The sequence below is a fragment of the Cnephaeus nilssonii genome, assembly GCF_951640355.1.
Source record: "Cnephaeus nilssonii genome assembly, chromosome: X".
Taxonomy (NCBI): domain Eukaryota; kingdom Metazoa; phylum Chordata; class Mammalia; order Chiroptera; family Vespertilionidae; genus Cnephaeus; species Cnephaeus nilssonii.
The window spans coordinates 54210293-54238209 of NC_137071.1; the positions used below are offsets into that span (position 1 = coordinate 54210293).

At 39.7% G+C, this 27917-nt stretch overlaps 1 protein-coding gene across 1 annotated transcript in view; it reads left to right on the forward strand.

Moving 5' to 3' along the window:
• The window catches only part of SYTL5 (synaptotagmin like 5), a gene marked incomplete at both ends in the record, with an annotated part of 289171 nt that overhangs the window by 162705 nt on the left and 98549 nt on the right, over positions 1–27917 (forward strand). The window contains 6 exon segments of the mRNA XM_079765810.1: positions 7789–7927; positions 12769–12898; positions 16572–16678; positions 18177–18269; positions 18869–18934; positions 23445–23623. Coding sequence (XP_079621936.1) covers positions 7789–7927; positions 12769–12898; positions 16572–16678; positions 18177–18269; positions 18869–18934; positions 23445–23623 — 714 coding nt within the window.

The window sequence follows — 27917 nt, forward strand, 5'->3', positions numbered from 1 at the left end:
CTTAGTTTCTTCATCTTTAAAATAGGAACATTAATACATTTTTAAGACAGGGATGCTGGTGAATGGAAAGTGTCTAACATCTAGAAAATGCTCAGTAGGGGGAAAAAAGATGGCGACCGGCAGGAAGGTAGGGAGAGAGAGAGTGTGAGTGAGGAACCCATAGAGGAGAGTGTAGATGTGTGTGGTGTGTGTGTGTGTATGAGATAGGGTCAGTTAGATTCTGCAGGTCTTCCAAGGGGCTCCCGAACAGGGCAGCCCTAGACGGCGGAGCCCCGCGCACAAAGCGGACACTTCTCGGCGGCTGGTGCAGACGCAGAGACCACGCCATCTTGGGAAACAGAGCTGCCCGAGACTCGGATCCTGGCTTCTGACACAAACCAGGACCCTGCAGCCACTGGGGACAGAGAACTGCTATCACAGCTTCAGACAAACAAACAAGAATCCAGACTTCCCGGCAGATTTCCGTGAGTCAAAGAGCCTATCCCCCTCCTCGCAGGCGCTGATAGCGCCATAGTAACTGATAGACGCGCCCCTCCCCCAAGCTGCTGAGCGCCCACAGGCGTGCGGAAAGCGCCATAGTAACTGATAGACGCGCCCCTCGCCCAAGCTGCTCACAGGCGCGCGCACAGACAGCGTCATACTAACTGATAGACCCGCCCCTGGCCCAAGCTGCCGAGCTTTGCGCAGGGACGCGCTCCCTCTTAGGGAATTTGGCGCGAGCTCGCGCACGGGACAGAAGCAGCTCCCCGTCGGGGAAATCTGTCAGTGCGCACAGAGGGCTCCCCTTCGGGGAATTTGGGGGAATTTGGCTCGCGGGGCACAGCTCCCCCTTCGGAGATTCTTAAAAGCGTGCACAGAGGGGCTTCCCTTTGGGGAATTTGGCGCGCAGGACGGACTCCGCCCCCCTTCTGGGACTTTGGGAGAGTGCACTGAGCCGGCTCACCTTCAGGTTTTTAAGAATGTGCGCTCTAGCCGGTTTGGCTCAGTAGAGAGAGCACACACAGGACGCAGCCCCACTTCAGGGAATTTGGCACGCCGGACACAGCTGCCTGGGATCCCTGACTCACAGCGCATTCACACTAAGAGCCAGCGACCCCAATTGTTGGTGCGTGCACACACAGGGACCCTGATTCTCAACGAGAAACCTCACAAGGCAACAGAGACTTTGACACTCGAGTCTTGGTGCAGACACAGGGAAACTCTGACTCCTGGCACATGCTAAGGATCTCATTCTCGGCACATACCAACAGTGTGGTGCAGACAGGGCCCCTGATTCTAAATGTGCACACGAGACCACACGGAACACTGGGGACACTGATCCTGGGCAAGTTTGGTTCCCACCAACCAAAGACAGTCACACGTCCTAGTGTCAGAGCACTTCAGTGAAACTAGGGTGGAGCGAAGTCCCCACAGCACACGACCCAGGTCCACGCAAACAGAAGCTTGAGCTTTCTGGTAATAGCCAGAATGGGGAAACGAAATAACTCACAGAGGAAAGAAAATGTGGAGTCTCCAAGAAAGGAAATTAGTGAAAATGAAGCTTGCAACATGACCGAAAAGGAGTTCAGAGTAATGGTCATGGAATTTATACATCGGATGGATGAGAAAATCAACAACTTATGCAAGAATCAGGAAGAAATGAAAAGTGATATAGCTACAATCAAAAACACCATGGAAAGTTTCAACAGTAGATTACAAGAAGCAGAGGACCGAATTAGTGAGTTAGAAGATCAGGTACAGAAACAAGCTCAAGCTGAACAGCAATTGGAGAAAAAAATTAAAAAGCAGGAGGAAAGCCTAAGGGAGCTTCGGGACAACATGAAACGAAGTAACATGCGTATAATAGGGCTGCCAGAAGGACAAGAAGAGCAGCAGGGATTAGAAAATCTATTTGAAGAAATAATGACAGAAAACTTCCCGGGTATGGGAAAGATAAAAGTTACACAAGTAAAGAGAGTCCCAAGCAGGATCAATCCCAAAAGACCCACACCAAGACATGTCATAATTTCAATGGCAAATATAAATGATAAAGAGAGAATCCTAAAGGCGGCAAGAGAGAGACAGAGAGTTACCTACAAAGGAACACCCATCAGATTGTCAAATGATTACTCATCAGAAACACAACAAGCTAGAAGTGAATGGAAGGAGGTATACAAAGTGTTGCAAAGCAAAGGACTGAATCCAAGAATACTATATCCAGCAAGACTATCAATCAAAATTGAAGGGGAAATCAGGAGCTTTGCAGACAAAAAAAGCCTCAGGGAGTTTATCACCACCAAACCAGCAATGCAAGAATTGCTAAAGGGAATACTGTAAAAAGAAGAAATAAACAGGTAAGAAGGAATACAGACACAAAAATAGATATGACTGCAAACAAATACCTTTCAGTAATAACTTTAAATGTAAACGGACTAAATGCTCCAATCAAAAGACATCGAGTAGCTGAATGGATAAAAAAACACGACCCATATATATGCTGTCTACAAGAGACCCACCTCAGAACAAGAGACTCACACAGATTGAAAGTGAAGGGATGGAAAAATATCTTTCAGGCAAATGGAAATGAAAAAAAAGCTGGGGTAGCAATACTTATATCTGACAAAATAGACCTCAAAGTAAATGCCATAACAAGAGATAAGGAAGGCCACTTCATAATACTAAAGGGAGAAATCCAACAAGAAGAAATAATTCTGGTAAACATATACGCTCCCAATATAGGAGCACCCAAATACATAAAAAAACTCCTGGAGGATATCAAGGGAGAGATTAATAGCAACACAATCATAGTAGGAGACTTTAATACCCCACTATCACCACTGGACAAATCCTCTAAACAAAAAATCAGCAAAGAAACAGCAATCCTAAATGACTCACTAGACCAGATGGAATTAATTGACATCTTCAGAACATTTCACCCCAAAGCCACAGAATATACATTCTTCTCAAGTGCACATGGGTCATTTTCAAAGATAGACCATATTCTGGGTCACAGGCAAAGTCTCTTCAAATTCAAGAAGATAGAAATTATATCAAGCATCTTCTCAGATCACAGTGGCATAAAACTGGAAATCAACTACAATAAAAACAATCCAAAGAAATCAAACACATGGAGACTAAACAGCATGCTATTAAACAAGGACTGGGTCACCAGAGAGATCAAGGAAGAAATAAAAAACATCATGGCAACAAATGACAATGAAAACACAACAATCCAAAATCTATGGGACACAGCGAAAGCAGTCTTGAGAGGGAAGTTCATAGCTCTACAGGCCTATTGCAAAAAACAAGAAACAATGGTAATAAATTACTTAACCCTACAACTCAAAGAGCTAGAAAAAGAGCAGCAAGAAAAGCCCAGTGTAACCAGAAGGAAGGAAATAACAAAGATCAGAGCGGAGATAAATGACATAGAGACCAAAGAAACAATACATAAGATCAACAAAACCAAGAGCTGGTTCTTTGAAAGGATAAACAAGATTGATGGACCTCTAGCCAGGCTCACCAAGAAGCAAAGAGAGAGGACCCAAATAAACAAAATCAGAAATGAAAGAGGTGAAATAACAACAGACCCCGCTGAGATACAAAGGATTGTTACAAAATACTACGAACAACTCTATTCCAACAAACTGGACAATCTGGAGGAAATGGACATATTCCTAGAAAAATATAACCTTCCAAAAATCAATCAAGAAGAATCTAAACAGCTCAATAGGCCAATAACTATGGACGAAATTGAAGCAGTCATCAAAAAGCTTCCAGCAAACAAAAGCCCGGGGCCAGATGGCTTCACAGGAGAGTTTTACCAAACATTCAAGGAAGAACTAAAACCTATCCTCCTCAGACTATTCCAAAAAATTCAAGTGGAAGGAACACTTCCAAGCTCCTTCTATGAAGCCAGCATCACCCTAATACCAAAACCAGATAAAGACAACACAATGAAAGAGAATTACAGACCAATATCCCTCATGAACATAGATGCCAAAATCCTCAACAAAATTCTAGCAAATCGGCTCCAGCAGTACATCAGAAAGATCATACACCATGACCAAGTAGGATTTATCCCAGGAATGCAAGGATGGTACAATATCCGCAAATCAATAAACGTGATACATCACATAAACAAATTGAAAGATAAAAATCACATAGTCATATCAATTGATGCAGAAAAAGCATTTGACAAAATCCAACACCCTTTCTTGATAAAAGCTCTCAACAAGGTGGGAATAGATGGTTCATACCTCAACATAATAAAAGCTATATATGATAAACCCACAGCAAACATCATACTCAATGGACAAAAACTAAAGACATTTCCCCTAAGAACAGGAACAAGACAGGGATGCCCACTCTCACCACTCCTCTTTGACATAGTACTGGAAGTATTAGCCATTGCAATTAGACAAGAAGAAGAAATAAAAGGCATCCAGATTGGAAAAGAACAAGTAAAGCTGTCTTTATTTGCAGACGACATGATATTGTACATAAAAAATCCGAAAGACTCCGTCAAAAAACTCATAGACTTAATAAATGAATTCGGCAATGTAGCAGGATACAAAATTAACGCCAAGAAATCTATGGCCTTTGTATACAGCAATAGTGAACTTACAGACAGAGAGACTAAAAAGGCAATCCCATTTACCATCGCACCAAAAAAATTAAGATACCTAGGAATAAACTTAACTAAGGAGGTAAAAGACCTATACACGGAAAACTACAGGACACTGAAAAAAGAGATAGAGGAAGACGTAAACAGATGGAAGAACATACCATGTTCATGGATTGGTAGAATCAACATCATTAAAATGTCCATACTACCCAAAGCAATCTATAGATTCAATGCACTCCCCATTAAAATACCAACGGCATATTTCACAGACCTTGAAAGAACTCTCCAAAAATTCATCTGGAATAAAAAAAGACCCCGAATAGCCACAGCAATCCTGAGAAAGAAGAATAAAGTAGGAGGGATCTCAATACCAGATTTCAAGCTGTATTACAAAGCCACTGTTCTCAAAACAGCCTGGTACTGGCACAAGAACAGACATATAGATCAATGGAACAGAATAGAGAATCCAGATATTGACCCAAACCACTATGCTCAATTAATATTTGACAAAGGAGGCATGAACATACAATGGAATAAAGACAGTCTCTTCAATAAATGGTGTTGGGAAAATTGGACAGATACATGCAAAAAAATGAAGCTTGATCACCAACTTACGCCATACACAAAAATAAACTCAAAATGGATACAGGACTTAAACATAAGACGGGAAACCATAAAAATACTAGAGCAATCCACAGGCAGCAAAATGTCAGACATATGCCAAAAGAAATTCTTCACTGACACTGCCCCTAGGGCAATGGAAGCTAAAGAGAAAATTAACAAATGGGACTACATCAAAATAAAAAGCTTTTTCACAGCAAAAGAAACCATCAACAAAACAACAAGAAGGCCCACTGCATGGGAGAACATATTTGCAAATGGCATCACTGATAAAGGTTTAATCTCCAACATCTACAGGCAGCTTATACAACTTAATAAAAGGAAGATAAATGATCCAATAAAAAAATGGGCAACAGACCTAAATAGAATCTTTTCAAAAGAAGACAGAAGGAAGGCCAAGAGACACATGAAAACATGCTCAACGTCACTAATTATCCGAGAGATGCAAATCAAAACAACAATGCGGTACCATCTCACACCTGTCAGAATGGCTATCATCAACAAATCAACAAACGACAAGTGTTGGCGAGGATGCGGAGAAAAAGGAACCCTCGTGCACTGCTGGTGGGATTGCAGACTGGTGCAGCCACTGTGGAGAACAGTATGGAGTTTCCTCAAAAAACTGAAAATGGAACTCCCATTTGACCCAGTAATCCCACTCCTGGGAATATATCCGAAGAAACTAGAAACACCAATTAGAAAGGATATATGCACCCCTATGTTCATAGCAGCGCAATTCACCATAGCTAAGATTTGGAAACAGCCTAGGTGCCCGTCAGCAGATGACTGGATCAGAAAACTGTGGTACATCTACACAATGGAATACTATGCTGCCATAAAAAAGAAGGAATTCTCATCATTTGCAGCAACCTGGGAGGAATTGGAGAACATTATGTTAAGTGAAATAAGTCAGTCAATGAAAGAAAAATACCACATGATCTCACTCATTTATGGATAATAAAGAACATTATAAACTTGAACAAAAAGATAGATACAGAGACAGTAAAGCATCAAACAGACTGTCAAATTACAAGGGGAAGGTTAGGGAGAGATGGGGGAGATAAGAGATCAATCAAAGGACTTGTATGCATGCATATAAGCATAACCAATGGATGCAAAACTCTGGGGGGTGGGGGCATATATGGGAGTGGGGTGTGGGGAGGGCAATGGTAAGATATGTACACATATAATACCTTAATAAAAAAATTGGGAAAAAAAAAAAAAAAAAAAAAAAAAGAAAATGCTCAGTAAATGCAGCTGCTATTTGCATAATTATTGAGGGTGGCGGCAGCTGGTAGTATCAATCAGAGCATATTTGATTTTTGTGGCTTCTCTGGTGCATAGGCTTGAAAAAATTTATCAGCTGTGGTTGACAGCTCTGATGGTCACTGCTGGTTCTTCTGCCAGATTTATCCTTTGGTAATGACACATGCACAGACATTCTTTTGAAAAAAACACCCTTCCTTTATTCTTATAAATCTCTCCTCTTATTGGCTCAACTATAAGCCCTAATCACTATCACTGCTGCACTTTTACAATAAGAAATTCATTATTATAGGTGCACTTATAAATTATTAAAATTTTACTGAAAGATTGAAATACATAAAGGATTATGTTTTATCAAAGCATATTTTGTGTTAATTGAGGGTAAATAATAAAATAAAATACTCTCTTCTACTCTAATTGTCTAAACTTATATTTACTTATGAATCTCCATTTAATGAGAAAATCACCTTAAGGGCTATAACTGTTTTTTATTAATCATTATTGAGTGGAATGGAATAACTTTTAACAAACATGAAATTGAGTCAAGCTTATTTACCAAATGTCATTATTTTCATACCATATTTATTAAATGTGCACCATGAGTCAGTCTCTAAACACAGAAAAGAAACATAATTTCCAATCTTTGATTAAATATGTACTGAGGCATTATGAAGGTGCTAGAGATATTATGGTAACTACATCATGAATTCTGTCCCAAGGTGCTCACAGTTGAAAGAGGCACCCAGGCCTACATATGTGGAACAAGTAGACGGCCAAACAAGGTATTGTGTAGTCAAGTGCTACATAGTTTGGCAAAAACTGTAAGTCACAAGGCCTATGACTGACAGGAAAGGTCTGGTGGGGGAGGATGGACTTCATATGAGCCTTGAAGAATGGGGAAGATTTGTATGAATAGAGAGGGACAAATAGGGCATTTCCCATCAGGAGAACGTGACCAAAAGCCTTATAGGTGGAAGCATGATCATGAACATGGTGAGTTGACAGGATAGTAAAGAACCTAGACTGGGAGAATGCTGGTGAGCAGTGGAAGATATAGTTGGAAGGGTAGGATGAAACTCAATGACAAAGACTCCAGAGTCAGATAAATAGGGTTGAACCTAGTGATCCCTTAAAGGTCTTTGAGGAGGAAGGTGCCATGATAGTTGATGGTATGGCTCTGGTATATTTCATGTGCTTCCCATGTCATCATTATTCTTTTGTAAGCTTTTTCCTGACTTTGTCTTTTGTTGCTGCTGTTTCCATGTTAATTCAGAATGTTCTTTCTCATTTATAAGAAGCACTGGTTCATCAGATCTTAATGACGAGGAAGTTGGTCCTGGATCCCTGAAGAGCAGCCAGAGCAGTGGTATGACCACAGTAACTCAGAGGTCACCAGCCCCAAGCCCATGCAGGATGACCCCAGTCATCAGTAGAGTAAGTACACAAATGTGAAGGGACATAAGTTTTCTGGGATTTGACCTCAGTACCATGACATTACGGGGTCTCAGCTCTCTGTATCTCAGTGCATGTTATTTACAATGATTTATGGTAGAAGCTTCTTTATCAGGACTGAACCTCTTGCATCCTTAGCTCCCAGCTGGAAGCCTGCAGGAGAAGGAAAGGGAAGAAACAGGTTCAGAGGTGGAATTTGTATGATGAGGGTTTAAATGGCTATATAGTTTAAACAACATATAAATAATTTTAGAAATCTTTTATTTTGATCCTCCATGCTACTTCTCAAGATGTCGAATGCACTAAAATTTTCCAAACTGATTTAAATCAGGAAAAAGTAGAATCTTGAAATTCTTTTCTAGTTTTATTATCTATACATCTGTTAAAATAAGGGGTCAATGCATAATGAAGGTTTAAATTGCATAATATATGTGTGTATAACATATGTGTGTATATGGAAGCTGCTCTTTTGAATGAACGAGCATCTACTAGATTTTTTGGATTAAGCAGAAAACCATATATATATAAACTTTATATACAAACTATAGTTTTTTTTAGTCAGCCAATATTTAATGAGGACCTGCTATATGCCATTCCTGGTCATGTAAAGACTTGAAGGAACTGAATGAATTAGCCATGCAGAAGTCTGAGGTAAATAATTCCTCCAGGAAAGAACACCACTTATATTTAGCAGGTACATTACTGGATGGCTGTTCCAATTACTTATGGTTGACCTCCTTGAAAAATCAGTGGCTTTGTTCAACCAATATCTAAAATATGTTTCATGCCCCTGAAGTAATAACTAGTGCATAGATTCTGAGGTGTGTGCATGCCTGGTATGTACAAGGAAGAGCAAGACACCTTGTGTGACTATTGCTGGTGAATGAAGGGAGGAGTACTAGGAAATGAGTTCAGAGATGTAATAGGGACAGATGGAACCTTGCAGATCACAGTATTCACTTTGGCATTTACTCTGGATAAGATAGGAATCATTTGATGGTTTGAGCAGAGGAGTGACATGATATAGCCTCTGTTTATGCAGGATCTGGGAGCTGTGTTGAGAAGCAGCTGAAGGGGAATAAGAGTAGAAGCGAGAAGGCCATGACAGAGACTGGGCTTCAGGGAAGAAAGATAAAAGTGGAGGTTGTGAGCAATCAGATTCTACATATTTTTTAAAAGGAATAACCAAAAGGCATTCAGAAAGATTTGATAATAATAGATATATTTAAACACTTGTAGTCTAAATTGTACTTGCTGATAATAGAGATGCCATATTTGACATTCCTTAAATATTTATATTAAGATCAGCAAGCAGTACTATTCAATAGCTAGAAAAATACATGGATATTTGATAATTATATTCATTTCTTTGGCCGCCTAACAAGGAATGATCCTCAAAGTATTTAGCAACTGGTATGGTAAGGAAACTGAACAATCAGAGCAAATACTGGCACAAGTTTAGGGAAGTATCTTGTGGGCCTTTATATGCCACACATTAACTGCATTATGGGAAAAACTAGGGTTGTGGAGGAGGGAAAGCACAGGGAAGGGAATAGACTTGGAGGAGTGCTGTTTATAACTGATACAGAAGTCATTTAAAAATTTTATTAACCCTCTGCTGACGGGCACCTAGGCTGTTTCCAAATCTTAGCTATGGTGAATTGTGCTGCTATGAACATAGGGGTGCATATATCCTTTCTGATTGGTGTTTCTAGTTTCTTCGGATATATTCCCAGGAGTGGGATTACTGGGTCAAATGGAAGTTCCATTTTCAATTTTTTGAGGAAACTCCATACTGTTCTCCACAGTGGCTGCACCAGTCTGCATTCTCACCAGCAGTGCACGAGGGTTCCTTTTTCTCCACATCCTCGCCAACACTTGTCGTTTGTTGATTTGTTGATGATAGCCATTCTGACAGGTGTGAGATGGTACCGCATTGTTGTTTTGATTTGCATCTCTCGGATAATTAGTGACGTTGAGCATGTTTTCATGTGTCTCTTGGCCTTCCTTCTGTCTTCTTTTGAAAAGATTCTATTTAGGTTTGTTGCCCATTTTTTTATTGGATCATTTATCTTCCTTTTATTAAGTTGTATAAGCTGCCTGTAGATGTTGGAGATTAAACCTTTATCAGTGATGCCATTTGCAAATATGTTCTCCCATGCAGTGGGCCTTCTTGTTGTTTTGTTGATGGTTTCTTTTGCTGTGAAAAAGCTTTTTATTTTTATGTAGTCCCATTTTATGGTACATCTACACAATGGAATACTATGCTGCCATAAAAAAGAAGGAATTCTCATCATTTGCAGCAACCTGGATGGAATTGGAGAACATTATGTTAAGTGAAATAAGTCAGTCAATGAAAGAAAAATACCACATGATCTCACTCATTTATGGATAATAAAGAACATTATAAACTTGAACAAAAAGATAGATACAGAGACAGTAAAGCATCAAACAGACTGTCAAATTACAGGGGGAAGGTTAGGGAGAGGTGGGGGAGATAAGAGATCAATCAAAGGACTTTTATGCATGCATATAAGCATAACCAATGGATGCAAAACTCTGGGGGGTGAGGGCATATATGGGAGTGGGGTGGGGGGGCAATGGTAAGATATGTACACATATAATACCTTAATAAAAAAATTGAAAAAAAAATAAAATGAGAAAGATAAAAAAAAAATTTATTAGCCCTAACTGGTTTGGCTCAGTGGATAGAGCATCAGCCTGCGGACTCAAGGGTCCCAGGTTCGATTCTGATCAAGGGTCAAGGGCATGTACCTTGGTTGCGGGCACATCCCCATTGCGGCGGGGGTGAGGTGGGGTGGGGGCGGGTGCAGGAGGCAGCTGATCGATGTTTCTGGCTCTCTATTCCTCTACCTTCCTCTCTGTAAAAAAGTCAATAAAATATGTATTAAAAAAAAACTTTTAATAGCTGGACAGCTATATCGTTCGGTAGCAGAAGACTATCAGTTTAATGACCAGTAAGTTTGTCAAGTTTGTTCTCAAAACAAGGTTTATCTTCCTAAGTATCATTTTTTGAGGGGAAAATGTCACCCTTGTCATGTGCTAATACCCTAAAAATTGACAGCCTCTACATGAATATTTCTTTTATTAAACATTTAGATTTTCCCAACATAAATTCCCTAGAACTGAGTTGAGTATATGTACTGTGTTGATCTAACGTTTGCATTCTAGCTGATCCAGCTAGTCTTTTATATGAGAGACAAAGATAAGTATTTTCTGTTGAATAAACGTAAGACAGGAACAGTACTTTAAGAAGCATGTTTGCTCTTTCATGAAGAAGGGAAGAAGTGTACAGAATAAGATGATAATCAAGATAACTTCTCTTAAATTTGTCCCATTTCTCAGCATCCTTTTATTTTAATGTTCTTTTCTGCTTTAGCATGTGAGAAGTAAATTTTTAAAATGAAAAACTCTTAGAACATCAAAGTCTCTAACCTGACCTCTGCTATAATGTAACTTGTCAACTTTAGGTTTCACATTCTGAATCTCCAGGGTATGTATTGCATGTTAATGACTGTACAATATTAATTGGCAAATTAGTGTTCAACAGTAATTATCCTCTCAGAGTGCCAATTGGAAATTTTCCTGTCAACATAGTTGCCTCTAAGAAAGTTGGTCTTACTTTGTTGGGGGACTCAATGAATGAACAATATTTTGAAGAGGTGAAAACTGACCTAAACTAATTTATCTGTTTGACCTCTATCACAGTCTTATGATAAACCTTGGTGGTCTACAGCAATTAATTAGGAACTATATTCTTCCTGCTATAGGGAATATGTATTAGAAAATAATCAAAGACCAAAAACAGTCTAAATTCGCAGCGAATAGCATGCTAAGCAAATGAGAGCCACATCTATTTGAGTTCATCAAAATGTCCCTCAGTGGCTAAGGTATGGGCTAAATATAGGGCAACAAGGAGGAAATTCCTTCCTGTAAAATTTTAAAAAGCATTTTTTGATTGCTATGGAAAGGGGAATTTAAAAGTTTCTTTTATATTTGATCATTATCACATTGTGGTATCATTTCCATAGGCATTTAAACTCGACCCAGTTACTAAAAAAATCAAAATTAGTTTTTTAATGCTCAAGCAGTGTTGGAGTGATGTAACAGCCAAGCCACTGTGGGCCCAAGGATATATAGGACAGAGTTTTCCTTTATTATATGTTACAATAAAAGCAGGTCTGAGACTGAGTTCCCCCATTTACACAAACATTTATTAGCAAAAAGATACCCCAAAATCACCAATTCCTATAAATTAGGGAAGTCCTCATTCTTTATCCTTTTATGAACTTTGATAAACCCCCTTTTATGAAAGTTCCATTTTAATAACAATGTAACCAACCAGGTTCAGATCATCCAGCTTGCTAAATGGAAAAGGTGGCATGGTCTTCTGTTAAATGAATGTGGAGTAGGTAAGGGGAGGTTGAGGAGAAAGGGTGTTGAAAGGGGGACAAGCATAAGGCCATAGTTTTAAGCCTACATAGTTTATGTAAGTTGGAGGTACCTGTATCATCTTACTAACCATATAGTAGAATGCTCCCTCATCTTGTGAATGAAAAATTATTTCCAATGCCTTCATTAGCATTAGAGAACAATTATTAATAATAAGTTTTAGAGTTATATGGACTCCTGATGAGAGTCCTCCAAATATCAACAATCTCCTAAAGAATACACACTTAAATGTGGCTTTACTGAAGTGTATTTCTATTGAAGAATTTTAAAGTAAATTATTATCACTATAATGTTTTGTGGGTTTTTTTTGTCTGTTTGTTTGTTTTTGTTAATGTTTACTTTGTGAGAAGGAGCATGGTTTTGAAAATTTTTTGGATTTGGCTGCCATTGAAGGCACCTCAGAGGACTTCACAAAGAATCATTGCAGAAACACTTCTCACACACCTGCCATAGCAGTGTCTGCGGCCTCCCTCTCCTCAGGTGGGTATTAACAATATGACTGCTCTGTTGTACAAAATGACTAAATCAGGTGGAGCTGACTCTCTTGTGGGCATTAAATGGATGATTCATGCCTTAGAAAAAACTTGTCTATTCTTTTGGAACTGTGGTGGTAGGCCCACTGAATAAGAACTGCTTAAAGGTGATCCCAGGTGATGTTTTGAGCCTCTTACATTTATGCAAAATCCACTTCCTAAGTGTACACTTGCCAGGCATCACTGCCAAGTTTCAGAGCTATCCTATAAAATAAAAGGCTAATATGTAAATCGACCAAACTGTTAATTTTTAAAAAGTGGATGACTGGTCACTGTGATACGCACTGACCACCAGGGGGCAGATGCTCAATGCAAGAGCTGCCCCCTGGTGGTCAATGCACTCCCACAGGGGGAGCGGCACTCAGCCAGAAGCCGGTCTCACAGCTGGTGAGCACAGCAGCGGTGGTTGGAGCCTCTGCCGCCTCCACAACAGCGTTAAGGATGTCCAACTGCCGGCTTAGGCCTACTCCCTGAGGTCTCCTGGACTGCAAGAGGGCACAGGCCAGGCTGCAGAAGCCTCCCACCCCCGCCATGAGTGCATGTATTTCGTGCATCGGGCCTCTAGTACCAAATATAATTGGGTGATTTGATATGAAAGACAGGGACACTTGCCCAGAGTTCAAGGAAATTAACTTAAAAAAAATCTTTATTGTTGAAATTATTACATATGTCCCCTTTCCCCCTATTGACCCCTTCTAGCTTGCACCCACCTTTTGTCCCCATGGAACAGACTGTCCAATCTCAAAGGGAAGGCAGGGGTGGGTGGGTGGGTAGAAAGAGTTTAACCCATGGGCATAGACAATAGTGTGATGAAGTCAACTTTTTAAAAATTAACATATTTATTGAAATATAATTTACATACCATAACATGTATCTGAGTTTTGTCAATTTGCATTCATTTTGATTGCCTGTAGGTTTGGATTAATTCTGCTATCTTACTTTATATCTTTCATTCACCTCATTTTTGTTCTAGGTTTTATTCTTTCTCTACTGCCTTCTTCTGGATTGATGTCTCCCCACCCCATTACATTTTCCCTTCCTCCTAGTTTAATATATAGACCATTTCTCTTTTAATGATTATCTTAGAGTTTGTAACATGCATGTTTAACTTAAATTCTAATTTCTATCATAAATGTTAATTCTTCTTGATTTGGTGGTCAGCAATGCCCTTTATCTAGACAAATTAACCATTTCATGGTTAAAATAAAGAATTATTTGCAAGCAGTATTAAGGTATTAATAATAACCCCTTTCATTTATATGGTACATTCAAATATATAATTTCACTTCATCATCACAAAAACTCAGTGAAGCAGATATTATGTTGTAATTTTATTACCTACTTGTGACCTGGTGCATGAAATTCATGCATGGGGGGAGGAGTTCCTTCAGCCCAGCCTGCAACCTCTCCAATCAGGGACCCCTTGGGGGATGTCCTACTGCCAGTTTAGGCCTGATCTCTCTTGCAATATGGGACTGCTGGCTCCTAACCGCTCACCTGCCTGCCTGCCTGATTGCCCCTAACTGCCTCTGCCTGCCTGCCTGATTACCCCAACCTCTCTGCCTGCCTGTTTGTTCACCCCTAACTGCCCTCCCCTGACAGACTTATCTTACTCCTAACTGCCCTCCCCTGCCAGCCTGATCTCACCCCTAGCAGCCCTCCCCTGCCAGCCTAATCTCACCTCCAACTGCCCTCCTGCTGGCCTGATCTCTTGTCCAACTGCCCTCCCATGCCAGCCTGGTTGCCCCCAACTGCCCTCCCCTGCCGGCCTGATTGCCCCTAACTGCCTCTGCCTTGGCCCCCAACACCATGGCTTTGTCCAGAAAGAAGTTGGATATCCAGAAGATGGCCAGTTGACCCGAACTAATTAGCATGTTACCCTTTTATTAGTATAGGTAGATTATATAGGATAAGATTGCTTAAATGGGGGGAAAAGCCTTTTTCAGCAGGAAGAGATGCTTTTGGTAGACAAAAATACATAACCCCTATATCTGGACTGATAGCCAGCCATATGCACTATACCGCCAAAACAGTCATTAAAAAATTGAACTGCTTTCTTACACCTTACACCAAACAGCTGTTTCCCTTAAAACCCCTCCTCAGTCCCCACCTTAGGTTCTGCCTTTGAAGTTCACCCAGATGAGTTTCTAATTGGTTAGTTTCGATGCCAGTCAGTGTCAAAAGCTCTGCCTCCTAGGCAGCCTTTGGCTCCTCACAGTTCACCCAGATTTGGTTCTGATTGGCCAGTTTCTATGCCAGTCAGCATCTCTGGGCCTATCTCTGGGCCTGATCAGAGAGGCGGGGCTTATCAGCAGCCCCCACAGCTGCTGGCAAGGCCCAGAGAGAAAGAAAGGCAAGGGCTGATCAACAGCTGCCATGGAGGCTGTGGTTCAGACCCTGCTTCTCTCTCCAGGCCTCTCTCCAGGCCTGATCCACAGCCCCCTCGGCAGTCAGTGCTGGGTCACTGTGGCACCCGCAGCGTGGCAGTCAACTACAGGACTGACTTCTGGTGTTCGTTCATCCATTTGGTTGTTTTGGACATTACGGACCCTGGCTCTTTATATATAGAGATGAATAAAGAAACTTTTCAGAGAAATTGGTCATAATTATGAAGTTTATGTCCCATATGTAGAATTAAAATCATGATAAAATCCTCAACATTAAAATGTTACTTGTTACCTAATGATATTTGCATAAAGCCTAAATCTGGATTCTGTGTGCTGAATCAGAGAGTCTTTCCTAAACAGGTAGCTCCTAAAGGTTTTTCTAAATGAGTGTGGTTATTGTTTCATTTTGCTTAGGATTAGAAAATCAGTTCACCTATTAAATAAATAATTTTAAACTAAGCTAGAAGCAAACTTTCTAGAGTGTATTTCTACTACTTCTGTTGAACACTTCCTGTTTATTGAATATATACTCTGTGTCAGGTGCTATGCTAAATACTTCTGCTTTATATCATTTACTATTTCAAACTTATTTACTTGATTGCTCTCTTAAATCTTTCTTATTAATAAGCAATGATATCTATATCAGCAGGGGTTTGACATAGAACTATTCTGTGGAAATAAACTGTCTTAGTAAGCTTTCCACAGCATTACTGACTAGTGTATAGTTCTTTAACTTATATTTTCAAAAGCAAGATGTTCTTCTGATTATAGAATGTTCTGGTACCTAAAGAAAATAGAATTTTCTCCCATTTACCTGTAGCCACTCCCTTTTATTTGAATTATAAATTTTAAAATCAAGAATGGTTAATGTTTTATTTTTTTCTAAGCTTAAGGGTCCATTCTGAGAGAGTTTTTCAAAATCTATGAGCAAAACAGAAGACTTAAACACCTTAAAATTAGCATTTAGTAATAGAACATTTAGTCTCCTATGATCAAAGGAGAAATGAATACATCAGTGTTGGTAATTCAGTTCAAGGGAATTTCAAAATGCTATTAAAATGTAAGTATGTTAGCATAAACAGCATAAAGTTACTGAGTCTGACTGTTGATTTCATAACACTATGTTCCATGCCTACAAAGACTTGGAATAAAGATGAAAGATTTACAATGAAAAATGAAATCTTCTAAAAAGTAAGCTGATTCATATTTTTCCTATTCTCTTCCTTCCCCCAGACCAGAGTCAATCTGTGTTAGATTTGAGTGGGTCATTTACAGAAGACTTAAAGGATACTGTAAATTTAAGAAGCAAGTCTGTCCCTGGGGCTTTAGACAAAGATTTGGTAAGTTGGATACATAAAAGAGTCCAATGATCATGGAGTAAAGGCATGATATTGTTCAAAACTTGTCCACTTTTACATAGAATGAGTTGAGGGTAAAGTGAGGATATACAATAATCTCTTTCTATTAGTCCTTGCAACCAACATATAAAAATAACTAAGGAATGATTTAGGAAAGGTAAGAGGTAATCAGATTAATCTGGAAAGATTATCCTTAAGAAACACCTGTTGGGGATTTCAATTCCTACCTAAAAGCACATTACTTAAACTAAACCTGAGAAATGGGAAATATCAACATTTCCTAAATGAAATATTACTAGATTTATCTGACTATGTATTTTATATGAATGTTTCTACATCTCCAGTTACTCTCAATAAACTACCTTCTTAATTAGGACTAAATTATTGGAAAATTAATTTATAAAATGAGAAAGTTGAATTTGATTATTGGTAAGGTTACTTCCATTTCGAATGTTGTGATATTCTGAATTCTATAATTGCTATAATGTAATTTGAACTCCATGGAAGAAAAATATAACACAAGTATTAAATGACATTAATATAATTTTTCCAAAGCAAGGCAGGAAACTTACAGTTCTAAAACTCAATGTTATTTACTATGGTATAAATAATAGGTATTTTTAAATCCACCACCAAAAAAAAAGAGGGAGAGAATAATGAGATCAGATGGTTTCAAAGTTTACTTGTACTCAAACTTTAAAGAACAGTTAATTCCAATATTATAAAAATGTTTTTGATCTTAAAAACTCTGAAAATCTTCAAATTCATAGTTTTAAACTATTATAACCTTCACTCTCAAACTTGATTTTAAAAATAATTTAAAAACTACAAGTTAAGTAAAACCTAGCAGTGAATGAAAAATATAGCAATAAGGATAACTAAGTTTTATTTTAAGTATGAAAGGAAGAATTAATCTATATAAGACTATGTATTACATAGCTAATATTTCAATATATTAAAGGAAAAAATACAAAACTATTTTACTAGATGCTGAAAACTATTGACAAAATTTTAGTCATACCTAATAAAAATACAAATTTAAAACTACTATAAACCATTAAAATATGATTTTAGCCCTGGCTGGTGTCTCAATTGGTTGGAGTGTCACCTTGAGCACCCATCTTGACAATACACACACACACACACACACACACAAATGCATACATGCACAGATCAAACACTTTTTAATTAAAAAAACAATTTAATTGCCCAAAGTAAATCACCTTAGAGATCACCCAGATCTGTGTGATTCTAAATTTCATTCTCTTTTCATAAAGCTTCCACTAGGAAGGAGACCCCACTCTTCTGATGATATAATTCAGGTTGAATGGATAGCAAAAGAGGAAAACCTAGAATAGGGCGATTTCTAGATATCTGTATATGATTTTTCAGGTATTTTAAAAATAAAGTGGTTTGAGGAGTGAAATGACTTTCTAGGAAAGCAGTAAACCAAACCATTGATATTTTCCCCCTTCCTTAGGACTCCTTGGAAGAGACTGAAGAAGGTATTGATTACGTAGTGTCCTCCAGGTTTTCTGCAAACACCCAAAGCCTAGCAAGTGGCCTGTCAAGAGTAAGCAGTTTTCTAATGCACTGGAAGTTTATTCTTTCTCTTGTTGATTTTCTGTTCACTTCCAAAGGGTATGAATGTTCTTGGGACAATGTCTGTTAGTAAGTTAAAAATCATTATAGTCTTCCACTTGTCCTTAGCCCACAGAGTACTTTTCAGTCTAATTTTGTGTAGGCTTTTCCTAAGGTTTCTCATTGCTTCCCTCTTCTTCATTGGTCCTCACACAGGTTTTAAAACTTCTTCAGTCCTTAGTTCAGCTCAAGCCTATAAATTATCTGAATTCTCTGCTGATACATTTCCCTGCCACCATTCTCTCAACTCCCTAATTGTCCTCCACACTGCTGGAAGACATTCTCCTAAAACACATACCCAGTCAGGTTTCTCTCCTACTCAAACAGTGTCCATAGTTTCCCACTGCCAACAGAATAAAGACCCTTCTTACCTTAGTGTTCAGGCTTTCTTTAAGAGGTAGCCTTTAGGAGCCCCTGCTACCTTTTACCCATCTATGTTGTCTGTAAGTCTTTTTCTTTGCTTTTCTAATTTCTACCTGCTGTTCTAATACCTTTTTTTTTCCTTTTGACCTTTGGGTGACATCCTTAAAGAATTCTCAAGCAGGCTCTGACAGGAAATGGACTTACCTAAATGTGCCTGATGCTGACGCAGACACTGTGAGTTTTCAATCTTTCCTTTTCCTTCTTTCCAACCATACTTCACAAATTTTATGGTACAGAAAATCTGATTAGGTGGGCAATTTTCCAGCATATACCTTTTTCTTATTTGTATTCAAATAACCAGATGTTCTCTTTTAAAAGGTAAATAAAATGATCAAAATCCAAGTATTTCCAAAAAGATAATACTCATTAAACATTAGCATATGAGTACCAGTCAAAAGATACATGGTCCAAAATTATTTACCATTGAAAAGATACCTTTAGAATAAATACCTCTATTTTATTTTTTAAATCTTCACCCAAGGATATTTTCCATTGATTTTAGATAGAGTGGAAAGGAGGGAGGGACAGAAGGAGGGAGCAAGAATAAGAGTGAGAGCAAGAGAGAGCTCTATTTTAAATCACAGCATTGGCTTGGTTAAGAGCATAAAGTTTGGTTAGCAGTAAAATTGCCTTAACTGCCTACATTTCTCCCAAGCTTAAACATTTGTGAGTTCTTAAATTTTCTTTCATCTTTTGGGCCCCTTTCTTACAGAGGAACTTCTTTGAATAGTGGCTACAGAACGATGTGGAGAGTCACGAATTAGTGATACAAGAAAATAGTGTGAGATATGTTAGGGAAGTCCTCAGACTAAAAATCTGCAGAACTTGCTGTATGTCTTGGTGCTGCCAACAATTTCTGTGAGCCAGAATTTTCTCACATATAACATGAGGAGGTTGAGGCTTATTCTTGAAGGCCTTGAAACTCAAATGACAGTCATGGACCAGCAACATTGCATTACCTGAAACAATATTCTAAAACTTTGTCAGTTCAGGGAGCCTCTAGTATCTCAGTGATATTTTCATGGCACTCCTAGAACAAAAGTAATACCTGAATAGCCAATTTATTAATTATTTTGGTAAAAAAAAAACAATAAGCACTGGTATCCTAACAACTTAGCCACTTGAAAAAAAATAATACACATAAACTGAGAGAAAAATAATATTTTATTCCATTCTTAAATAGCCCTTAACATTCACTCACGGGATGTGTGTGTCTGTTGGCACTACATGAATTGTTAAATCTTGGAATCTGATTGGATGGCGCCATTTTAATTTCATTTTTGTTTGTTTTTTCAATTCTCACCAGAGAATATTTTTTCATTGGTTTTTAAAGAGAGTGGAAGAGAGAGGGAAAGACAGAGAGAAATATTGATGTGAGAGAAACACATCAATTGGTTGCCTCCTGCATGAAACCTGACCAGGTCCCCTGGCCAGGGAGGATCCTGCAACCAAGGCATGTGCCCTTGACTTGAATTGAACCCCGGACCCTTTCGTTCATAGGCCAATGCTCTATCCACTGAGCCAAACCAGCTAGGGCTAATGTCTTATTCTACATTGATATTTATGAAACACTTGTTTTTTGTGACAACAACTGCCAAAAACTCAACTTCACACACATAGGACTTTATAAAGAATAAAATGTAATTTAATGTTGATACTGCAAACTACTGTTTGTAGTTGATATGGTGTCTGATAGATTTCATTATGTTACCCTTGTAAATTTAAAATACCTGTTTGCCCCTGTGAGTTTGCTGAGGTGCTGTGGAACTCCTCGACAAACAGTTTGGAAAATTGTGGACCTAGTAGTTAGAAAAGCAAAATCTCAGACCCTACCTAAAATAGAATAGATCCTAATACTTGTTTTAATAGATCCCCATTTGATTTATATGCAATTAAAGTTTGAAAAGCACTGCTAAAAGCCACCTGCTATCATGACAATTCTGTTGCTTTATTTTATGAATAGGAAAGACAAATTAGGTCACTCACTGGCTCTCTTTAAGTTATAATTTCCAAGTATAGTCCTCCCTCGGTATCCACATGATGTGTAACCTGTGGATATGGCAGGCTGCCTCTAATTATGGCATCCTTGGTTTGCTCTTGCCCTTGACTTAAGCCTAGAAGAGATACTAGCCACATCACCAACATCCTGTTATTAGATTAGTCTCTACTCTTAGTGATTGGAGGGATGTAATGGCTTTATATGCGTACAGGGTGGAGCTAAAGCAATTTTATAGTTGTTGTTTGGATATTAATACAATAATGAATAAATAATAATACAGGAATAAACTGTGTTTCCCATACTCATGACTGTAAACCTACTTTTTCCCCACCCTGTATCTGTATATATATATATATATATATATATATATATATATATATATATATATATATACTAGAAGCCCAGCGCACGATTCAATCATGCGGGTAGGGTCCCTAGGCCTAGCCTCCTGCGATCAGGGCCATCTTCTGCCTGTTCGCCAGTCCCCAGGCCCAATGCTGCCTCCGCCGCCGCCACTGAGCTGCCAGGCTGTTGGGATCCCCAGCTCATCCCCAGCCGCTGCCGCTGCTGCTGGGGCTTGAGGCGCTGACGAAGGGGAGCACGGCAGGGGATCCGGGTGCGGACAACCGGCTCCCCGCCTCCGATGGCAGCGGAGCTGGGTGTCCAGGGTGTCCGAGGCAGCCCCCCTCAGCGGCCACCAATCCAGCCGTTGAGAGGCAGGGGGGCGGGGGCGGGAGTCCCGCGCCTCTCAATGGCCGGATATGCCACCCCGAGTCCCGCCCCCCAGCCTCCCACCGCCCAATCGTGGGCGTAGCGGAGTGATGGTTATTTGCATATTGCCTTTTTATTATGAAGGATATATATGTGTGTGTGTGTGTGTGTGTGTGTGTGTGTGTGTGTGTGTATGAAAAAGTCAAAAGTGGAAGCTCTCTGCATTTACCATAGTCCTTACTTCTGAGTGGTTCACAAACAAGACTTTTAAGACTGTTAAGTCACTCATGAAAGCCTTCCAGGTGGTCTTTTGTGCTAGCTATGCTGCTAAGACAGAGTTTTTGCTTCTGGCACTAAAGGATAATTTTGTTACATTTGATTGAAAATACGTCTCTTCTAATAAGTGAATCGTCAGGAACTTCAATCGTTCTGGTATATTTGGACTTTTAAAAACAATTTATTGGTTGTTGTGTTATCTTATTGTTTAGTGTTCTATTTTGTGGGTTGATATTTTATAGAGGTTTAGGAAACCAGGGTCCTACATTACTTAGGTGGCCACACAGCTGCTGAGGGGTGCCCTTGTTAATACTTCAGTTATGGCTTTCCATAGGCTAATGAGATGCTCTCTGGGGGTGTCCCAGAGAGAATTTTGTAGCTCTTACTAGCAAATAGATGAGCTTTTGTTTGTCCTGGTGAATGCATTCTAGATCTAGAAGTATATTGACCTTGAGCCTCCCAATAATAAAGGACAAAGCTACAGGGATTTGGAGAGGAGATGGGATTGGGAATGCCTCAATGACTCCATATTTGTTAGAAAAGTGAGTAAACAATGGCTATTCACTAATGCAAAAGAGCAATGCTTCTCCTCTCAGCAAGTTTCCTGCATTCATTACTAATGGTCCTCAATCTTTTTGTCCTTTCTCAGGCTTGGATTTTATGTAACCAGAAAATTAAGCAAAATAAGTGATTTTTGCTTTCTTCCATTTCCTTAGATTTCCCTACTGATTATCAAGAACAGGAATTATAATTGAATGAAAGGGGTGGTTTTTGTGAAAAGATCATTAGTATAACACTAGAGGCCCAGTGCACCAATTCAGGTGGGATCCAGCCAGCCTGTCCCCAATTGGGGCAGATCGGGGCTGGGCCTGTCGGGAGGAGGAGACGGCAGGAGGTTGGCTGCCCGTCCACCCCAATCGGGACCTGATCAGGGCTGGGCTGGCTGGGGGTAGCGGCCTAGGGCAATTGGCCAGCAGGCCTTGCCCCCGATTGTGGTGTGTGTGGGGGGGCTGATTGGGGGTGGGGCCAGCCATGAGGATGGGCTGTGGGCAGTCCTCAAATGGGGTGGGTGGGTCAATTAGGGGTCAGTGGCCGGGGGAGGGGCCGTGGGAGGTTGGCCAGCCAGCCTCACCCCCAATTGGTGTCGGGGGGGGCTGATCAGGGATGGAACTGGCTGGGGAGAGGGTCCATGGGCCAATCGGGGTGGTAGGGGCTGATCTAGGGTGGGGCTGGCCATAGGGAGGAGCTGTGAGTGTTGGGCCAGCCAGCCTTGCCCCAGAATGGGGTGGGGTGGCCAATCGGGGGCCAGTGGCCTGGGGGAGGAGCCATGAGTGGTTGGCTGGTTGGTCCTGTCCCTGATCAGAGTGGGGGGGCCAATCGGGGGCAGAGCTGGCTGGGGGGAGGGGCCATGGGCTGATTAAGGGGCCCATCAGGGGCAGGGCTGGCCAGGGGGAAGGGCCACAGGGGGAGTGGCCAGTCACCCCACCCTTGATCAGGTTGGGAGAGACTAATCAGGGGCGAGGCTGCCTGGGGGAGGGGCCATGGGAGGTTAGCCGGTGGGCCCTGCCCCCTGATCAGGCAAGTTCGCTGGCCACAGTGGGCATGATAGCGACCGGTCGTTCTGGTCATTCCAACATTCCGGTTACTGGCTTTTTATATATATAGCTAGGACTCCTCTTTCTATCTTGTTTATTCCAGGCCAGCCTTAATAGCATGCTGAGTGTTTACAGTGAAACAGGAGACTATGGCAATGTGAAGGTCAGTGGTGAAATCCTTCTCCACATCAGCTACTGCTACAAAACTGGCGGGCTCCACATTTTTGTCAAGAATTGCAAAAATCTGGCCATAGGAGATGAAAAGAAACAAAGGACAGATGCGTAAGCACAGAGCATATTCCTCAGTTTATTTCAGTTGCTGCATTTTTTGTCAATATATGTGTTTCTTTTATAGAAGACTAGAGGCCCGGTGCACGAAATTCATGCATGGGGGGTTCCTCAGCCCAGCCTACACCCTCTCACAATCGGGACCCTTCAGGGGATGTCCAACTGCCAGTTTAGACCCAGTCCCACAAGGATCCCTGTGGGATCAGGCCTAAACTGCCAGTTGGACATCCCTCTCGCAATCCGGGACCACTGGCTCCTAACCACTCGCCTGCCTGCCTTATGCCCCTAACCACTTTCTTACCTGTCTGATTGCCCCTAACCACTTGCTTGCCTGCCTGATTGGCCCTAACCACTCTGCCTGTCTGCTTGATCACACCTAACCACTCTGCCTGCCTGCCTGATTGACCCTAACCACTCACCTTCCTGCCTGATCCCCCTTAACTGCTTGCCTGCCTGCCTGATCACCCCTAACCACCTCTACCTCGGACCCTGCCATGTTGGCTTCATCTGGAAGGACGTCCGGAATGATGTCTGGAAGGTCATTCAGCTGCCCAGTCTAATTAGAATATTACACTTTTTTTTTTAGAATATTACACTTTTATTATTATAGATTCTTTTTAAGCTTATTTATCTTTATTAAATTAAATTTATTGGGGTGACATTGATCAACATGATGTGATTTTCTGTTACAAGATCTGTATATTTCACCATGTGCCCATCACCCAAAGTCAAATCTCCTGTCACCTTATATTAGGATTCTCTTCTCCCCGACACCCTTCCTTCTGGCAACCACCACACTGCTGTTTGTGTTCACGACTTTCAGGTTTATATCCCATATATGAGTGAAATCATGTAGTTCTTAGCTTTTTCTGACTGACTTATTTTACTTAGCATAATGTTCTCAAGTTCCATCTATGTTGTTACAAATGGCACTATTTCATCATTTCTTATGGCTAAGTAGTATTTAATTGTATATATGCACCACATATTCTTTATCTAGTCCTCTATTGCAGAGCACTTTGGTTGTTTCCATGTCTTGGCCACCATAAATAAAGCTGCAATGAACATCAGGGTATATACTAGTATATCTTTTTGAATACATGATTTCCAGGTTGTAGGGTATGTAACCATGAGAGGGATTGCTGGTACATATGGTAAATATATTCTTAATTTTTTGAGGAATTGCCAGACTGCCTTCCATAGTGGTTGTCTGCATTCCCACCAGCAGTGAATGAGGATTCTCTTTTATCCACAACTTCTCCAAAATTTGTTATTGTTTGTCTTGCTGAAAAAGGCTACTCTAATAGGTGTAAGGTGGTGTCTTATTGTAGTTTTTATTTGCATTTCCCTAATTGCCAGTCAGTGAGGTTGAACATCTTTTCATATATCTATTGGCTGTTCATATGTATTCTTGGGAGAGGTGTATTTTCAGGTCTTCTGCCCACTTATTTTTATTGGGTTGTTTATTTGGTGTTGAGTTTTATGAGTTCTTTATATATTTTGGAAATTAAACCCTTTTTAGAGCTACTGATTGCAAATATCATCTTCTACTTGGTTGGCTGCCTCATTGTTTTGTTGTCACTTTCTTTTGCTGTGCAGAAGCTTTCTAGTTTAATATAGTCCCATTCATTTATTTTTGCCTTTACTTCCCTTGCCTTTGGGATCAAGTTAATAAAATGTTGTCTATGACCAAGGTCCATAAGATTGGTACCTATATTTTATTCTATGTAACTTATTGTTTCTGGTCTTATATTTAGGTCTTTGATCCATTTTGAATTAATTTTTGTACATGGGGACAAACTGTAATCCAGATTCATTCATTTGCATGTGACTTTACAATTTTCCCAGCACCATTTATGAAGAAACTATGTTTACTCCATGTGTGTTCCTGGCTCCTTGTCAAAAATTACCTGTCCATATACATGTGGTTTTATAGCTGGGCTCTCTATTCTGTTCCATTGATCTGTGTGTCTGTCTCTCTGCCAGTACCATGTTATTTTGATTATCATAGCTCTGTAATTTGAAGTCAGGTTGCATGATACTTCCAGCTTGGTTCTTTTTTCTCAGGATTGCTTTAGCTATCTGGGGTCTTTTGTAGTTCGATACAAATCTGATTATTTCTTGTTCTATTTATTTAAAAAATGACATTGAGATTTTGATGGGGTTTGCATTAAATCTGTAAACTACTTTGGGTAATGTGGCTATTTTAACTATGTTGATTCTTCCAATCCCTGAACACAGAATATTTTTTCCTTTTGATGTGTCTTTTAAAAATCTCTTTTAGTAATGCTTTATAATTTTCAGAATCTAGGTCTTTCACATTCTTTGTTAAGTTTATTCCTAGGTATTTTATTCTTTTCTTGCAATTGCAAAAGGAATTTTTTTTTCATTTCTTGTTCTGAGGTTTTGTTGTTAGTATACAGGAAGGCAATGGATTTTTGCACAATAATTTGTATCCTGCAACTTGACTGGATTTGTTTAGTTTTTTAAATAATTTTTATTGTTGAAAGTATTAAATATGTCCCCATTTCCCCCATTGACTCCCTCCAGCCCGCCCCATCCCCCCACTCCCCACCCAAGGCCTTCAGCACTCTATTGTCTGTGTCCATAGGTTATGCATATGTGATTACAAGGTCTTTGGTTGATTACCTCCCAGCTACCCATGCTCCCCTGCCTTCCCTCCAAGATTCCGCACTCTGTTCCATGCTACCATGACTCTGGATCCACTCTGTTCATCAGTTTATTTTGTTCATTAGATTCCACATATGAGTGTGATCATGTGATACTTGTCTTTCTCTGACTGACTTATTTCACTTAGCTTACACTCTCCAGATCCCTCCATGTTGTCTCAAAGGGTAAGAGATTCTTCTTTTTTACTGCTGCATAGTATTCCATGCTATAAATGTACCACAGCTTTCTTATCCACTCATCTACTAATGGACACTTGGAGTGTTTCCAGACCTTAGCTATTATAAATTGTGCTGCTATGAACATAGGGGTGCATACATTCTTTCTGATTGGTGCATTGACGCTTTTCATTTTGATGTAGTTCTATTTGTTTATTTTATCCTTACTTTCCTTTGCCTTAGGAGATGTATCTGTAAACATATTGCTCTGAGAGATGTCTGAGATTTTGCTCCCTATAGTTTTTCCAGGACATTTATTGTTTCATGTCTTACTTTTAAGTCTTTTATCCATTTTGAGTTTATTCTTGCATATGGTATAAGTTGGTGCTCTAGTTTCATTTCTTTGCATGTATCTGCTCAATTTTAGCAACACCATTTATTGAAGAGACTATCTTGACTCCATTGTATGCTGTTGCCTCCTTTGTCATATATTAATAGAGTGTAATGTCTTGGGTCTATTTCTGGGTTCTCTGTTCTGTTCCATTGACCTATATGCCTGTTCTTGTGCCAGTACCAGACAGTTTTGAGAACCCTGGCTTTGTAATATAGCTTGATATCTGGCATTGTTATCCTCCAACTTTGCTCTTCTTTCTTGGGATTCCTGTGGCTATTCAGGGTCTTTTTTTTCCAGATTAATTTTTGGGGAGTTTGTTCTAGGTCTGTGAAATGTCATTGGTATTTTAATGGGGATTGCATTGAATCTAGAAATTGCTTTGGGTAGTATGGATATTTTAATGATGTTGATTCTACCAATCCATGAACACAGAATATTCTTCCATCTGTTTATGTCTTCCTCTATCTCTTTTTTCAATTTCCTGAAGTTTTCTGAGTACAAGTTTTTTACCGCCTTAGTTAAGTTTATTGCTAGGTATCTTAATTTTTTGGTGCAATGGTAAATGGGATTGTTTGTTTAATTTCTCTTTCTGAGAATTCATTATTGGTGTATAAAAAAACCATTGGTTTTTTGGTGTTGATTTTGTATCCTGGTACAGTGCCAAATTCATTTATTAATTCTCAGAGTTTTTTGGTGTCGTCTTTAGGGTTTTCTATGTACAATATCATGTCATCTGTGAATAATGAGAGTTTTACTTCCTCTTTTCCAATTTGGAGGCCTTTTATTTCTTCTTCTTGTCTGATCTCTGTGGCTTGGAAATCAAGAACTATGATGAATAAGAATGGTGAAAGTAGATACCCCTGTCTTGTTCCTGTTCTTAGGGGAAATGGTTTTAGTTTTTCCCATTGAGTATGACTTTAGCATTAGGTTTGTCATAAAAGGCCTTTATCATGTTGAGATATGCTACCTCTATTCCCACCTTGCTGAGAGTTTTTATGAAAACTGGGTGTTGGATTTTGTCAAATGATTTTTCTGTGTCTATTGATAT